General features: G+C 43.9%; 2 protein-coding genes across 15 annotated transcripts in view; one reads left to right on the top strand and one right to left on the bottom strand.

The window, feature by feature from the left end:
• Positions 1 to 509: 509 nt before the first annotated feature.
• LOC124110383 (serine/threonine-protein phosphatase 2A regulatory subunit B'' subunit beta-like) overlaps positions 510 to 18,402 on the bottom strand; it is a 119,600-nt gene continuing 101,707 nt past the window's right edge. For 6 of the 14 annotated variants that reach the window (XM_048391229.1, XM_048391228.1, XM_048391227.1 and 3 more), the window contains 3 exons: positions 16,633 to 16,782; positions 15,589 to 15,692; positions 10,150 to 14,139 (listed from right to left, as the gene is read on the bottom strand). In XM_048391229.1, the coding sequence (XP_048247186.1) occupies positions 13,983 to 14,139; positions 15,589 to 15,692; positions 16,633 to 16,782 (411 nt within the window). In that variant the 3' untranslated portion in view covers positions 10,150 to 13,982. Of the gene's footprint in view, positions 525 to 705; positions 982 to 3,195; positions 3,327 to 10,149; positions 14,140 to 15,588; positions 15,693 to 16,632; positions 16,783 to 18,402 lie in introns of those variants that run through there. The other 8 variants (XR_007219684.1, XR_007219686.1, XR_007219687.1 and 5 more) reach the window with 8 other exon arrangements.
• Positions 2,633 to 8,586, top strand: LOC125377529. The gene is made up of 2 exons (XM_048391232.1): positions 2,633 to 3,778; positions 8,234 to 8,586. Exon 1 carries the CDS (start codon positions 2,787 to 2,789, stop codon positions 3,348 to 3,350), a length of 564 nt encoding a protein of 187 aa, XP_048247189.1. The 5' UTR covers positions 2,633 to 2,786; the 3' UTR covers positions 3,351 to 3,778; positions 8,234 to 8,586.

Consider the following 18,402-nt stretch of genomic DNA (forward strand, 5'->3'; position numbering starts at 1 on the left):
TGGTGGACAAACACTGTCTGCTGTGGGCCAGGACAGTGGTGGACAAACACTGGCTACCGGGGGATAACCTCATATCATCCCTGTGGGCCAGGACGGTGGTGGACAAACACTGGCTACCGGGGGGTAACCTCATATTATCCCTGTGGGCCAGGACGGTGGTGGACAAACACTGGCTGTTGTGGGCCAGGACGGTGGTGAACAAACACTGGCTACTGGGGGGTAACCTCATATGATACCTGTGGGCCAGGACGGTGGTGGACAAATACTGGCTACCGGGGGATAACCTCATATGATCCCTGTGGGCCAGGACGGTGGTGGACAAACACTGGCTACTGGGACATAGCCTCATATCAACCCTGTGGGCCAGGACGGTGGTGGACAAACACTGGCTACCGGGGGGAAACCTCATATCATCCCTGTGGGCCAGGACGGTGGTGGACAAACACTGGCTACTGGGACATAACCTCATATCATCCCTGTGGGGCAGGACGGTGGTGGACAAACACTGGCTACCGGGGGGTAACCTCATATCATCCCTGTGGGCCAGGACGGTGGTGGACAAATACTGGCTACTGGGGTATAACCTCATATCATCCCTGTTGGCCCGGATGGAGTTGGACAAACACTGGCTACCGGGGGAGTAACCTCATTTCATCCCTGTGGGCCAGGACGGTGGTGGACAAACACTGGCTACTGGGAAATAACCTCATATCATCCCTGTGGGCCAGGACGGTGGTGGACAAACACTAGCTACCGGGGGGTAACCTCAAATCATCCCTGTGGGCCAGGATAGTGGTGGACAAACACTGGCTACTGGGACATAACCTCATATCATCCTTCTGGGGCAGGACGGTGGTGGACAAACACTGGCTACCGGGGGGTAACCTCATATCATCCCTGTGGGTCAGGACGGTGGTGGACAAACACTGGTTGCTGTGGGCCAGGACGGTGGTGGACAAACACTAGCTACCGGGGGGTAACCTCATATCATCCCTGTGGGCCAGGACGGTGGTGGACAAATACTGGCTACCGGGGTATAACCTCATATCATCGCTGTTAGCCAGGATGTCGGTGGACAAACACTGGTTACCGGGGGGTAACCTCATATCATCCCTGTGGGCCAGGACAGTGGTTGTCAAACACTGGCTGCTGTGGGCCAGGACGGTGGTGGACAAACACTGGCTACCGGGGGGTAACCTCATTTAATCCCTGTGGGCCAGGACGGTGGTGGACAAACACTGGCTACTGGGACATAACCTCATATCATCCCTGTGGGGGAGGACGGTGGTGGACAAACACTTGCTACCGGGGGGTAACCTCATATTATCCCTGTGGGCCAGGACGGTGGTGGACAAACTCTGGCTGTTGTGGGCCAGGACGGTGGTGAACAAACACTGGCTACTGGGGGGTAACCTCATATGATACCTGTGGGCCAGGACGGTGGTGGACAAATACTGGCTACCGGGGTATAACCTCATATCATCCCTGTTAGCCAGGATGTCGGTGGACAAACACTGGTTACCGGGGGGTAACCTCATATCATCCCTGTGGGTCAGAACGGTCGTGGACAAACACTGGCTACCGGGGGGTAACCTCATATCATCCCTGTGGGCCAGGACGGTGGTGGACAAACACTGGCTGCTGTGGACCAGGACAGTGGTGGACAAACACTGGCTACCGGGGGGTAACCTCATATCATCCCTGTGGGCCAGGACGGTGGTGGACAAACACTGGCTGCTGTGGACCAGGACGGTGGTGGACAAACACTGGCTACCGGGGGGTAACCTCATATCATCCCTGTGGGCCAGGACAGTGGTTGTCAAACACTGGCTGCTGTGGGCCAGGACGGTGGTGGACAAACACTGGCTACCGGGGGGTAACCTCATATCATCCCTGTGGGCCAGGACGGTGGTGGAGAAATACTTGCTACCGGGGGATAACCTCATATCATCCCTGTGGGCCAGGATGGTGATGGATAAACACTTGCTACCGGGGGGTAACCTCATATCCTCCCTGTGGGCCAGGACGGTGGTGGACAAACACTGGCTACTGGGACATAACCTCATATCATTCCTGTGGGGCAGGACGGTGGTGGACAAACACTGGCTACCGGGGGGTAACCTCATATCCCTGTAGGCCAGGACGGTGGTGGACAAACACTAGCTACTTGGACATAACCTCATATGAACCCTGTGGGGCAGGACGGTGATGGACAAACACTGGCTACCGGGGGGGTAACCTCATATCATCCCTGTGGGCCTGGACGGTGGTGGACAAACATTGGCTGCTGTGGGCCAGGACAGTGGTGGACAAACACTGGCTACGGGGGGTAACCTCAAATCATCCCTGTGGGCCAGGACGGTGGTGGACAAACACTGGCTACTGGGACATAACCTCATATCATCCCTGTTGGCCAGGATGTCGGTGGACAAACACTGGTTACCGGGGGGTAACCTCATATCATCCCTGTGGGTCAGGACGGTCGTGGACAACCACTGGCTACCGGGGGGTAACCTCATATCATCCCTGTGGGCCAGGACGGTGGTGGACAAACACTGGCTGCTGTGGACCAGGACAGTGGTGGACAAACACTGGCTACCGGGGGATAACCTCATATCATCCCTGTGGGCCAGGACAGACACTGGTTGCTGTGGGCCAGGACGGTGGTGGACAAACACTTGCTACCGGGGTGTAACCTCATATCATCCCTGTGGGCCAGGACGGTGGTGGACAAACACTGGCTACTGGGACATAGCCTCATATCATCCCTGTGGGTCAGGACGGTGATGAACAAACACTTGCTACTGGGGTGTAACCTCATATCATCCCTGTGGGGCAGGACGGTGGTGGACAAACACTGGCTACAGGGGGGTTACCTCATATCCCTGTGGGCCAGGACGGTGGTGGACAAACACTGGCTACTGGGACATAACCTCATATCATCCCTGTGGGTCAGGACGGTGATGAACAAACACTTGCTACCGGGGTGTAACCTCATATCATCCCTGTGGGGCAGGACGGTGGTGGACAAACACTGGCTACAGGGGGGTTACCTCATATCCCTGTGGGCCAGGACGGTGGTGGACAAACACTGGCTACTGGGACATAACCTCATATCATCCCTGTGGGTCAGGACGGTGATGGAGAAACACTGGCTGCTGTGGGCCAGGACAGTGGTGGACAAACACTGGCTACCGGGGGGTAACCTCATATCATCCTTGTGGGCCAGGACGGTGGTGGACAAACACTGGCTACCGGGGGTTAACCTCATATCATCCCTGTGGGCCAGGATGGTGGTGGACAAACACTGGCTACCGGGGGGTAACCTCATATCATTCTTCCATATGTAAATTTTAACTTGGCAGCATACATCATGATTAAAAAGTATATCATTGGGGTGTCTTGATGACTATTGTCTGTGAGGAAGACGTCACAATGATTCTGGTCAGAACATTAAATGAAGAACATGAATAAGCTATAACTGACAATATTTTTATAACATGACTAACAGCCTAAGGGATGGCATGCATGGCTGTGACCTAGGTCTTCAATGACATTGTTAATTACCATATTCTGTTGGAGATATGTAATGTGTATTTCATCTCACAACCTATGAAGTGTGGAGCATGTACGACTTGCCAACAAGGGAATGATTCTCCACCTGCTGAGTGTACTTTATACACTACACTGGAATATTAACTCAAAGAACACAGTAGAGACATGCCACATGCCCACAGAACAATTTCCCACTTATACTCAACAATACCTCGTGTGGAAGGTGTAATGGATCCTGTTTCGTTTACAGATTCGAGTTTTATATGTATTGTTGATTGGAGATTGCCCGACCAAGTTTTTGTACTTATTGTCACATGGCCGAAGTAAAGTTGGCTCGTATTGAGCTCGAGTTTTGTCATTAATACAAAGGTATTACATGGTGTCAGAAGTCATGGCAGGTCGAATTGACATTTCGCCCATGAATTTCGATGCCGCTATTGTGGCAGAAAGTTGGAAAAAGATGAAACAGACGATAGAATTGCTGTTCAGTGGACCACTCCCTGCGAAACATGAAAAGGAAAAGTGTAGCTATTTTCTGTTGTACATTGGTCAGGAGGGTCAAGATGTATTTAATACTTGGACATTGACAAATGAAGAAAAGGATAAATTGCAACCTCTGTACACAAAATTTGAAAACTATTGTATTCCTAAAACGAATGTGACAATCATGCGCTTTCGCTTTAATACACGTGTTCAGGGCCAAAATGAGACAGTGGATTCATATGTGACAGAAATCAAAACCCTCGCAAAAGATTGTGCCTTTGGTGCAATTGCTGATGACAAGGTTCGTGATAGAATAGTTTGTGGAACAAGTAAAAAACAAGTACAAGAAAGACTGTTACAAGAAGCAGATTTGACAGTAAATAAGGCCCTTGAAATAGCAAGAAGTTTTGAAGTGAGTAAAAAACAGATGAAAGAAATTCAGTCAGAGGCAGTTTGTAGCATTCAGAAGAGGAAGTTAGGGGACAGTAGCGATCAGCAAGTGCACAGGCTAGTGTGAAAACAAGTATTGATATGTGTGAAAGATGTGGAAAATCACTTTCAAAGAATGACATGTGTCCTGCGAGAAGTGCTGAGTGTTTGAAGTGTCACAAATTTGGACATTATGCATCAGTTTGTAATTCCAGAACAGTAGCGAGGAATCCACCTAAAACACAGAACTCAAGAGGGTCCGGAAGATGGAAACAAGGTCAAAGCAACCCAAAAGTCCACAGTTTAGAGACTGATGCACTCTTTATTGGGACAATAGAGGATAGGAAGGGTGAAAGTGGTGAAGACTATTCAGAACAATATGCAGATATTCTAGTGAACAAGAAGTTCATAGTAGCTATGAAGATAGATACAGGAGCACAAGTCAACAAGTCAATGCTATGTCAGAGAGAGACTTTCTACAAGTCTGCAAGTTTGCAGGTCCTCTTTAGAAACCGGACACAAGGCTTTACGGCTATGGACAGAAGTAGTTGAAAATTGCAGGTATGACTAAGCTGGATTGTAGTTACAGAAATGTGTCTGTACGCCTAAAATTCTATATAGTGCAAGAAGATGCACCCTCAGTGTTAGGACTTCGAGCCTGTGAGGACTTAAACCTGATAAAAGTCCTGTTGAACATTGATCGCCTGATTACTGATGCAAGTAGTTCTGAGAAAATACTCAGGCTGTTTCCAGATATCTTCCAAGGCTTAGGATGTCTTGAAGACAAGTACAGCATTCAGCTTGACCCAGAAGCGAAACCAGTAGCACATGCTCCACGAAAAGTTACGATTGCCCTACATGAGAAAGTTCAAGTGGAACTTCAGCGAATGGAGGACTTGGGAGTGATCATGAAAGTGGAAGAGCCCTCAGAGTGGGTAAATACTATGGTAGTCGTCCCTAAAGCAAGTGGTGAAATTAGGTTGTGCCTTGACCCAGCTGACCTAAATAAGGCGATACAACGTGAGCACTACAGAATGCCCACGATACAAGATGTGACCTCAAAGATTGCTGACCACAAGTACTTCACAGTTCTAGATGCGAAATCGTCATACTGGCAAGTACAACTTGACCATGACTCCTCCATGTTGACCACGTTCAACACTCCATGTGGTAGATATAGGTTCTTACGTCTTCCATTTGGAATTAAAAGTGCCAGTGAAGTGTTCCAAAAGCGCATGGACAAAATCTTCGAAAAACTGAACTATACTAACCCAATAGTAGATGATATTCTCATCAGTGGCAGAACCATTGATGAACATAACAAGACCCTCATGGACACTCTTGAGACTGCAAAAGAAAGTGGTATCAAGTTAAATGCAGGCAAGACTCAACTGTGTTCGCAGGAAGTGAAATTCTTTGGTGAAATACTTACCTCTGATGGCATGAAACCAGACCCGGATAAAGTTGAAGCAGTACGCACAATGACAACTCCAACAAGCAAGGAGCTTGAAGGTTATCTGGGAATGTTCACTTATCTTGCACAGTATTCCCCTTGTCTTTCTGAGAGAACTCACATCCTGCGTGATCTGATTAAGCAAGACAAGTCAGTGGAATTGGACTCCAAACCATGAACAAACATTCCAAGAGATCAAGGATCTCATCACAAGATCACCAGGTCCTGTTCTGCGATATTTTGATTCCCAGAAAGAAGTCGTTCTGCAAGTGGATGCATCCCAGAATGGTGTTGGGGCTGTTCTGTTACAGGAAGGACACCCTGTAGCATTTGCATCCAAGTCTATGACGTCATCTCAGCGCAATTATGCACAGATAGAAAAGGAGATGATGGCCATAGTATTTGGCTGTGAGAAATTTCATCATTATTTGATGGGTAGAAGATTTGTTGTCATGTCAGATCACAAACTATTGGAGAGCATTTTCATGAAGCCACTCCACGCTGTACCACTACGTCTCCAGAGGAGGAGAATCAGACTGCAAAGGTATGATTTTGTTGTCAAGAACATTCCAGGAAAAGACATTCCTGTGGCAGATATGCTGTCCAGACACTTTATAGAAGAAAAGCTGACAGACTTGAACTCTTTTGATGAGGAAGTTAGCGCATATGTTCATATGGTGACAACAGGCTTACCTATTTCAGATAGGAAGATGTCTGAGATAAAATCCGCTACAGTTGAAGATGAACAGCTGCAGGCAGTGATTAGTGCAGGGCGAAATGGTTGGGCAGCTACACATGTAGACTGTTCCGCTCAAGTCAAGGACTTTTGGACATTTCGAGAGGAACTCTCCTGTGTTGATGGAATTGTGTACAAGGGGAGTAAAGGAGTCATTCCCTCGAAACTCAGAGTTGAAATGCTTCAATGCATTCATAGTGGTCATCAAGGCATGACCAAGTCAAAAGAAAGAGCTAGAGAGATACTCTTTTGGCCGTGTATGAACAAAGATATTGAGAGAACAGTAGAGCAGTGTGCAGTATGTCAAGAGCACAGGAAAAGTCCTTGTAAGGAACCCATGATCTCCAGTGAAGTACCTACCCTCCCGTGGCAAGTAGTAGCTACAGATCTATTCCATATGGATGGAAGAGAGTATTTAGTAGTAGTAGACTACTACAGCAGGTATTTTGAAGTAGCCCTGTTAACCAACACAAAGGCTTCTACAGTCATCACACATATCAAGTCCATCTTTGGACGACATGGCGTGCCTATGCGTGTTGTCTCTGATAATGGGCCACAGTATGCCTGCACTGAGTTTAAGACCTTTAGTGACAAGTGGAAGTTTGAACAAATAACGTTGTCACCACTGTATCCACAGGCCAATGGTCTTGCTGAAAAGACAGTCCAAACTCTCAAACAGCTGTTACGAAAGTCTAGGCAGTCATGCAGATCTATATCTGGCAATGTTGGCTTATAGGAATACGCCTATAAATGGACTCGCCTCACCAGCGCAACTGCTGATGGGACGCAGGTTGAGAAGTGACTTACCGGTGCAATATGAAACGCTCAGACCTGAAGTTGTTGACTGTGATGCAGTGAAACAAGCAATCTCACAGTCACGAGAGACCCAGAAAGTCGACTATGATCAGAGTGCTCATCCAAGACCACCAATACAGGTGAATGACAGTGTGCGATTGAGGCAAGGGAAGGACTGGATCCTGGCTAAAGTTGTGAAATCTGCAAGCACTCCATGTTCTTTGGTAGTAAGAACTCAAGGTGGCTCAGAGTACCAACGGGACAAGCATGACCTGATTCCAACAAAGGAAAATCTTCCTGACGACTGCAGTACTATCCAAAGTCCTGATGGAACCACTCAAGGAGCAACTAATGCTACTCCAGAGAATGTTCCTGTACAGTCTCCAGACACTCCGTCAGACAAAAATGGATTGCAAAGCCTTGCTCCATCGAGGAACCCCATTGCATTCTCATCCAGTGGTCGACCAATCTTCAGACCACAGCGATTCTCTGAGTGACTCTAAAAGTGCAATAATGATTTTGTTTGTGTTAAAGTTTATTGTGCTCAGAGAGACAGACATTTCATTTAACAGTGTGACACTTAAAGTAGTGTTATCTTTATTTTTAGCTTTTGGAAAAAAGGGGATGTAATGGATCCTGTTTCGTTTACAGATTCGAGTTTTATATGTATTGTTGATTGGAGATTGCCAGACCAAGTTTTTGTAGTTATCGTCACATGGCCGAAGTAAAGTTGGCTCGTATTGAGCTCGAGTTTTGTCTTTAATACAAAGGTAGTACAGAAGGAAGTAAACCATACATTGGCCACCACTCAAGAAATATTTTACACAAGATATACAATGGCCTTTTTGAGAGAACAAAATACAGCTTCAAATAGTATTAGTACTCTATTGCAAGATGAAAAAACAGCTTCTTTGATTTGTGACAGTATGACAACAGGCGGATAGCATCATGGGATTAAAGAACAAGAATCAAACCTGTATCTTCAGATATTCAAACAATGTGCTGACACAATTCGTCCACACAGCTTGCAGTGTACCTACATCACATCCGTGACAATGTGGTACATCTAAGCCTGTATACTTCACATAAAAAGGAACCCCAAACAAAAGAACTACAATGCTCCAGCTTAAAATAATGAGAACTAACAAAAATAAATTGTCACCTAACATCCACAAATACCAACAAATAGAATGTCTTGTTACAGTAATCTGTCATGAGTTATGTCCCTTGACATTATCACATTGCTTCAGTTGCTGGTTACTGGCTAATATGACATATTTACACATACTCCATGTCAAACCAGCTTGTACCAGGTACAGGTTATCATCCTGGACTACTGTCTGTAGGCAGCCCTGGTGCCTCCCACTTCATAGCAAGGTTTTGCAGCACCTCTGTACGGGACGGATTTCTGGATTGCCTTAACTCAGTCGTTACATACAAAATAACATAACATGGTAACAGTGAAATCTTTCATATCTTTCACATTAGTGCCTACACATAATTCATGGGTGTGTGTGTTCTCAAGTAAACTGCCTTTACATTGTGTTCCAGTAAGACTAGGATACAGACACAGGGATGGAAATTAACCAAGAATGTCTACTAACCCACCAACGATAATGAAAGCAACATCCCCTAAAATGTTTGCAATTCTCCTAGCCCTTGGTTTAACTTTAACAAAACAGGTCCGAGCTAGTGCTAATTTCCATACCCGCAAACATTCAGGACACCGTCATGGTCTGTCCTTGCCATCTACAATATGCTACATTTGTTAAAGCTTTCCAATCTTTTGCTAAATGTGCAAGGATAAAGCTGGAATCTCTCCAGAATAGCAATGGACCGTCTGTGTATCATGTGTGCACCTTTAAAAGGTGGTGCAATCAATATATTCTTATTCTACATGCAGGGACAATGTATGCCTTGATTATCACATGCTTCAATATAGATCTCTGAAGCAGAAATTGTTGATTCTCTGTACAAATAAAGATCACTGAAAATGCATTTTAGACCAGAAGTATCCACATCATAATACAAACATTGTGACATTGACTGGACTAGGATCAGTGATGAGTTGCCCCCCTTTGATTGTGCTGTGACTTCATGTATGCCATAAACAAGAGTCATCTCCCTTGGACTGTCAATATCCAAGGTTTTTAGTACTAAAATCATAAATATCATCTGCTGGGCTTTGTCTAACGACCGGTGAGGTTTTACGTTGTGGTACATCAGCCAGACGAATTATTTCCTCTCCAAGACTGTCATCATCCTCTGGTTCAAAGTCGTCTTCATAATGTCTGCAAAAAATATGTCGTCTTCCCAAGCATGTGTTCACAAGCATCACCAGGTCCATGTGGAGGCGTTGTGTGGCAGTTGTCAACGCACATGCTGGCCATACACGCTTCTGAACTTGTGTGCCATCAGATTCTCGTGCTTGGGACTTATGAATTATACTGTTGATGTTATTACCGAATACCGTAGGTGCTTGGAACAAATTAAGGTTACCACTGTTAATAAAATCCTTCTTTAGACATTAATGATTAAAAATTACCTTCTCTGATACATTTTTCCGTTGTATATCATATATGGGATTACTTTTAAAAATGTGAAGTTTTTAATTTGACTCCGTATATTTAATACAGGCACCCCTTATGGAAAATACTGCTACTGATCAAAAGTTGTTGAAATGACAACAAAACAGTGATTTGTGTATATCCCATTTAATGGGTGAATATCTACACATGAATTGATTCTGTTGGCGACAATAAATACAATGTGTATGGCATCATGTCACATGACATTAATAAGACAATTACACATTCATTCAATAAATTATGACACTGTTAAATGCAGCACTCGTTGACCCTATAAAATATATACAAGGTGAACACCCTTACTATAAGCTGATAACATCCTACTGATTCATGCAATATGTAAGATCCTAGTGTTACCATGGTTACAGGTATACTTACTGCTTAGTACATACTGTATGTGTTCCATGACAACTTGGTGATCAATAGCAAAATTGAGTGTTTGTAGATCTTTCAGTGTTACTTGAGGGAAGGATATACACTTATACCTGATGTACTTCATGTAAACAATACTCTTGAATGGTTAAAGTTAAACAAGCACGAAACAGGTATTTGTGTCAGCTTGAACAGGTTTTAAATGGATGCAATGCACCTCCCCTTTCTTGGAACTGCTGTTGTACTTAGCCATGTGTAATATGGAAACCACAACAGATGGCTACTGAACAGTTAATACCTGGGAATTCATTCCTTGGCTATTGAACATATTGACCATTCACTTCAGTGTGAACCACAAGCTGCCAGCCTCTACTCCTGCCTCCCACTTTCTATGTGCATCATGTTGTCTATATGTGCTACCTGCTGAAAAAAGCCATAGCTCTGGAGATTTCTGTGAACAAGTTGAGCTAAAAAACCACTTCAGACAAGCTAACTTTTTAAAAGATACTTTTTTTTAACAAATAAAATCATTTTCATAATAATTTGAGCTAACGTTATTGCCAAACTCCATATTTAGCATAGAATGCAGCAGAATAAACATTTAATAATTGTTATGAAGTAGATGATGTGTTATATGTTTGACCCACTGAACTAGACACTGCAAAACTGGTGCACCCACAGACAAACTGCGTAGTGAGGGGTTGTGTCAAAGCTTTAGAGTAAGTAATAAGTAAACATGCTCCAGACACATGAGGCGATCCCCACAATGTCATGTGAAAGTGTCTCAGTCAGCAGCTGTGACATTAACTGTACCACCAAAACATCCACTTTAACCGTTTCGACTGTCTTATCTGATTACAGCTGGCTGAATACTCATAGCAAACAAAAGAACATTGAGAAATAGTTTAGTCAAAGCAAACTCAAGCCATTCATCCAAATTTGAAGAGAGGATTCTGCATAGATAAATGACAGACTAATCCATATCTGTACACCAATATTTGAACAGATTTTGAAAATCACATTAGAAAAAGAGAACTTGAAACAACAAATCTGTAATGTCTATAACAATTATGCTAATAAAAATTAATGCTTTGAAATATTAGTAACAATATATTCCACAATGCAATTAAATCAGAAACAGTCAGGGGTAAATATATTTTCATTACCAGCTGTACCAAAGGCCTGACGCAGGAACTACAACACACACATGACACAAGACAAGGCATGCTCCACATCACACTCTCCCTGAGATATGAATGATTTCTGGTCTTCATGATGATACTCCTCACTTACAGGGGGATGGAGGAGTCTGCACTGCAGCTAATATTGGCAACTGGGACATAACCTCATATCATCCCTGTGGGCCAGGACGGTGGTGGACAAACACTGGCTACAGGGGGATAACCTCATATTATCCCTGTGGGCCAGGACGGTGGTGGACAAACACTGGCTACTGGGACATAACCTCATATCATCCCTGTGGGTCAGGACGGTGGTGGACAAACACTGGCTACCGGGGGATAACCTCATATCATCCCTGTGGGCCAGGGCGGTGGTGGACAAACACTGGCTATTGGGGGGTAACTTTATATCATCCCTGTGGGCCAGGACGGTGGTGGATAAACACTGGCTACCGGGGGTTAACCTCATATCATCCTTGTGGGCCAGGACGGTGGTGGACAAACACTGGCTACCGGGGGTTAACCTCATATCATCCCTGTGGGCCAGGATGGTGGTGGACAAACACTGGCTACCGGGGGGTAACCTCATATCATTCTTCCATATGTAAATTTTAACTTGGCAGCATACATCATGATTAAAAAGTATATCATTGGGGTGTCTTGATGACTATTGTCTGTGAGGAAGACGTCACAATGATTCTAGTCAGAACATTAAATGAAGAACATGAATAAGCTATAACTGACAATATTTTTATAACATGACTAACAGCCTAAGGGATGGCATGCATTGCTGTGACCTAGGTCTTCAATGACATTGTTGATTACCATATTCTGTTGGAGATATGTAATGTGTATTTCATCTCACAATCTATGAAGTGTGGAGCATGTACAACTTGCCAACAAGGGAATGATTCTCCACCTGCTGAGTGTACTTTATACACTACACTGGAATATTAACTCAAAGAACACAGTAGAGACATGCCACATGCCCACAGAACAATTTCCCACTTATACTCAACAATACCTCGTGTGGAAGGAAGTAAACCATACATTGGCCACCACTCAAGAAATATTTTACACAAGATATAAAATGGACATTCTTGAGAGAACAAAATACAGCTTCAAATAGTTTTACAACTCTATTGCAAGATGAAAAAACAGCTTCTTTGATTTGTGACAGTATGACAACAGGCGGATAGCATCATGGGATTAAAGAACAAGAATCAAACCTGTATCTTCAGATATTCAAACAATGTGCTGACACAATTCGTCCACACAGCTTGCAGTGTACCTACATCACATCCGTGACAATGTGGTACATCTAAGCCTGTATACTTCACATAAAAAGGAACCCCAAACAAAAGAACTACAATGCTCCAGCTTAAAATAATGAGAACTAACAAAAATAAATTGTCACCTAACATCCACAAATACCAACAAATAGAATGTCTTGTTACAGTAATCTGTCATGAGTTATGTCCCTTGACATTATCACATTGCTTCAGTTGCTGGTTACTGGCTAATATGACATATTTACACATACTCCATGTCAAACCAGCTTGTACCAGGTACAGGTTATCATCCTGGACTACTGTCTGTAGGCAGCCCTGGTGCCTCCCACTTCATAGCAAGGTTTTGCAGCACCTCTGTACGGGACGGATTTCTGGATTGCCTTAACTCAGTCGTTACATACAAAATAACATAACATGGTAACAGTGAAATCTTTCATATCTTTCACATTAGTGCCTACACATAATTCATGGGTGTGTGTGTTCTCAAGTAAACTGCCTTTACATTGTGTTCCAGTAAGACTAGGATACAGACACAGGGATGGAAATTAACCAAGAATGTCTACTAACCCACCAACGATAATGTAAAGCAACATCCCCTAAAATGTTTGCAATTCTCCTAGCCCTTGGTTTAACTTTAACAAAACAGGTCCGAGCTAGTGCTAATTTCCATACCCGCAAACATTCAGGACACCGTCATGGTCTGTCCTTGCCATCTACAATATGCTACATTTGTTAAAGCTTTCCAATCTTTTGCTAAATGTGCAAGGATAAAGCTGGAATCTCTCCAGAATAGCAATGGACCGTCTGTGTATCATGTGTGCACCTTTAAAAGGTGGTGCAATCAATATATTCTTATTCTACATGCAGGGACAATGTATGCCTTGATTATCACATGCTTCAATATAGATCTCTGAAGCAGAAATTGTTGATTCTCTGTACAAATAAAGATCACTGAAAATGCATTTTAGACCAGAAGTATCCACATCATAATACAAACATTGTGACATTGACTGGACTAGGATCAGTGATGAGTTGCCCCCCTTTGATTGTGCTGTGACTTCATGTATGCCATAAACAAGAGTCATCTCCCTTGGACTGTCAATATCCAAGGTTTTTAGTACTAAAATCATAAATATCATCTGCTGGGCTTTGTCTAACGACCGGTGAGGTTTTACGTTGTGGTACATCAGCCAGACGAATTATTTCCTCTCCAAGACTGTCATCATCCTCTGGTTCAAAGTCGTCTTCATAATGTCTGCAAAAAATACAGGAAAGGGTAAATACTTTCTATTCAAAAAGTTAAAAAAACAAGTGAAACTTCATATTCACACATGATGCTTACTAGCATGATATGTCTCCATGCTAACACAGACAGCATCTATTATGTAATGTGTTTTGACACTTTGTGTTACTAAGACTCCAGAAGTGTACACGAATGATGCACTGAGAGACCTCATGATTCCATACTTGGTGCTAGGCTGCATACAAACTACATGTACATAAAACGTCTTAACTTTTCTGCCTGCCCATGCTGTCTTACAATAACTTGTTATGGAGCTTTCTGTCAAATATGAAGGATGCCATTGAGAAATGCAAATATCACATACCCCTTGTCTGGACCTGCTTTATATTCAAAATGGGATTTGAGATACTTTAATGAGAGACAACCTATAAACTGAAAAATCAATCCACATCTCTTCAAGTTGCAGATCACCATTATATAAACACAAATGGTCTTTGACCAGTTGGGCTGGAGATGTGTACACTGAGATCTACTGTATTGGACAAATTCTACAAAGCTTTAGTAGTAAAGGAAACAAAAACCTCTAAATATACAAAGACAAGTTCAGGATAGATAAATAGAAAAGACTGAGTGAGTGAATTCCTGCTGCAGTCAGCAATGTTACAGCCACAGATCTGGCTTGTAATTGTTGACCATGTCTGGGCCAGCCAAACCAGTGGTTGAAAGTATGAGTAACGATTCTTGGCAAAAGGTTAAGTGGACACAACAGCAGTCTCGTCAAATGAGGATTTAGCTTTGGGCCTACTTTATTTTTGTCAATGTCAAAGAAAATGTGTGCTTAGTTTGTTCATTGGACTAGGTACAGCTGTGTGAGAGTGGGAAGAGAATCAGAACTGGGTGTGCATAATATGTGACGAATGTATGTGAACAGACAGTTTCCTAAGATCACCTACCTGTGCTGAAATTCCCTACACCAGCTGCATGGGGTAAATGTGATATAACTTGTGGAAAATAACAGGCCACATAGATTAGTCTACTGCCCCCTACAAGTGATTGTGACATAAGTATCAACGTATCAACGGCATGCATGGTGAATACAATGCAACACAGCGCTTCATGTCTGACTATACCAGATTCTGTATGATAACTGTGACGATAAAAATGACGAATCTCAGCTTAGTACTTGCTATACAAAATTCAATCATAAGGAAGTGTAATTTACCCCACTTGTAAAATTACTGACATCACAGTGATGGCGCAAGGACACACAAACTGGGTTGTATACATTGTACTCATTCAGGCAAATGAACCCAGGTCCTTGACATGACAAGGATATTTTTAACCACATGGCTTCTCAACCAACTGTTTCCAATCAAATTGATTACAATTACAAACTCTAAAACATTGAAAATATCATAAGAACATCACATACGTTATTATATGCCAAATGTTAGTACATACATTTCTTCTTGCTCATTGGCCCCTTCCTCTGCTACAAGAATCTCATATTCCTCAGCAGCGTACTTCTCCCAGTCTGACGGTTCCGGCCCATCTGTCTCAGGGTCCTACAACAGATCAAACTCAATACACAGGACACCTTCACTAACAACACACAGGACACCTTCACCAACAACACACAGGACACCTTCACCAACAACACACAGGACACCTTCACCAACAACACACAGGACACCTTCACTAACAACACACAGGACACCTTCACTAAGAGCACACAGGACACCTTCACTAACAACACACAGGACACCTTCACCAACAACACACAGGACACCTTCACTAACAACACACAGGACACCTTCACTAACAACACACAGGACACCTTCACTAACAGCACACAGGACACCTTCACCAACAACACACAGGCTGCCTTTACTAACAGCACACAGGACACCTTCACCAACAACACACAGGACACCTTCACCAACAACACACAGGCTGCCTTTACTAACAGCACACAGGACACCTTCACCAACAACACACAGGACACCTTTACTAACAACACACAGGACACCTTCACCAAGAACACACAGGACACCTTCACCAACAACACACAGGACACCTTCACCAACAACACACAGGACACCTTCACCAACAACACACAGGACACCTTCACTAACAGCACACAGGACACCTTCACTAACAACACACAGGACACCTTCACCAACAACACACAGGCTGCCTTTACTAACAATACACGGACATCTTTCCGTGTGTTTTAAAAATGATAAGAGTATTTAATTTATTTGTTTGGTGTAAATAATCAAGTCTGGGCCAGATAAACCAATGACAAGACATGTCAGTGGTATCAGCAAGAGAATGAGACCAGTACATCCTCCACCCTGCAGTGCCATCCTCCGATCCACCAGCACCCACAAATGTAACATAAACACTGTCCCAACCAAGAGACAATGCAAGTTATATACGTCTCCTCATTAAACTGTGTGAGACATCGTCCAGGCAACGAGGGACAACCTGGGCGAAACTTACCCTCACATTAGCAAACGGATCTCTTTGCTCATGTTCCAGGAACTTGTCTAGGTTGAAGAATGTGTCAAAGAAAATGTTTGTCATCTTGCAAGACTTGAGGTCTCTCAGGGTTATCTGCTCTTTGTGTTTTGGTCGAACTAGATCCAGCATCTGTTGGGTACAAGAAACAGCGTACACGTCTCTCATCTAAAAGAATTGCTGATAAGCAACACACATTATAAAGGAGCTGTACAGTCACATAGCTTTGTCAAAGGACTGCATGCACTTCCAACATCATATCTGCTTCACCATTCTTCCATGTCATGCACTAAGTAATGATAAACGCCACTCTCCAGGTCGGTGGCCGGAGTCCATGATGTTGTTAGTGGTCACAAGCAATCATCTAACAGAAAACAACATTCGATGTGAAACGGTGTTCTTGAGCCTGGAAACTTATATATGAGCATGTTTGATTAAAAGAAATGTTTTTTCATACTTACCTTACACTACACATTGCTTTAGCTTCCCTATCTTATACAAACAGACAGTACTGGAACGAAGAGTTAGTTGAAACAGACTATGGCTATTGCCAGACAGCGCACGGATCTCATGTGGATTGTAGGCCACTAGAGGTGGTAAGTCAGCACGACAATAAGCCCCCAGGATAGCAGAACAAAGCCAAAGGGAGACTGTACTACGTGATACCTCGGCTGAGACATGGCTGGAAACAGGAATGACAAGCCGAACCGGGAAGAGGGCGAGTTGATCACTGAACGAGCGGGCCGTGAAACTGCCCATCAGGTTGGCATGTCAGTTGATTTTTGGCGACAAAGTCCAAGCAAAGACCAAGGTGAACAAGGCCGTGAGGTCGCTGTTCGAACCGGACCTGGGTCACATTGGGGCATGAAGCTCACTAACCCAGGCCACCATGGCAAGGGCCAGGAGCAAGCAAGTCTTTATGGTGAGATCTCCAGATAGCAAGATACGTAGACACAGCATCAGTCAAGTGCCTAGTCCATGCATTTGTAACATCAAGACTTGACTATTGTAACAGTCTTCTGTATGGTATCCAGCAGCAGCATCTGGATAGACTACAGCGTGTGCAAAACACTGCTGCCAGACTCATCACACGGAAGTCAATGCGTGAACACATTACACCCGTCCTGAAAGAGCTGCACAAGCTGATCATGTTTGTCTACAAATCGATCCATGGGCTATCCCCAGTATACCTCCAGGAATTCACTGCCCTTTACCAACCTGGCCGAACACTGAGATCTGCAAACAAACTACAGCTTACTGTTCCACCAACCAGCAGAACAACATATGGCGACAGAACCTTCCGAATAGCAGGTGCAACTCTATGGAATGCACTGCCCATTGATGTCAGTGGATCTGAAGATGTAAACACCTTTAGATTAAAACTCAAGACCATCCTCTTTAAAAGAGCATACGACTGAGCGCTCTTGAGCAGGCAGTATGTCTGGATAAGTACACTATATAAATGCGTAATTTCATTTATTTTTTTAAAATTTAATCTCCAAACGAGGCAGACGCAAGGGGTTCATAGAGAGCCTGGCGTAAGTAACGCAAAACAATACTGAGATCCCACGGTGATCGACGGCGACTTTCCGGAGACAGCAGGTGACAGCACTTGCCGAATGCATCAAGGATGTCGTCAGGTGTACATGAATGGCGATTTAACAATAGTTAAGAAAAGAAACATATTGCAAAAACTACATTAACACGAGAGGCACGAAAAAGTCACAATGGCGACCAAGTGCGAAAGGTACG

The sequence above is a fragment of the Haliotis rufescens genome, unplaced genomic scaffold (assembly GCF_023055435.1).
Source record: "Haliotis rufescens isolate VD_foot unplaced genomic scaffold, xgHalRufe1.0.p SCAF_9, whole genome shotgun sequence".
Taxonomy (NCBI): Eukaryota; Metazoa; Mollusca; class Gastropoda; order Lepetellida; family Haliotidae; genus Haliotis; species Haliotis rufescens.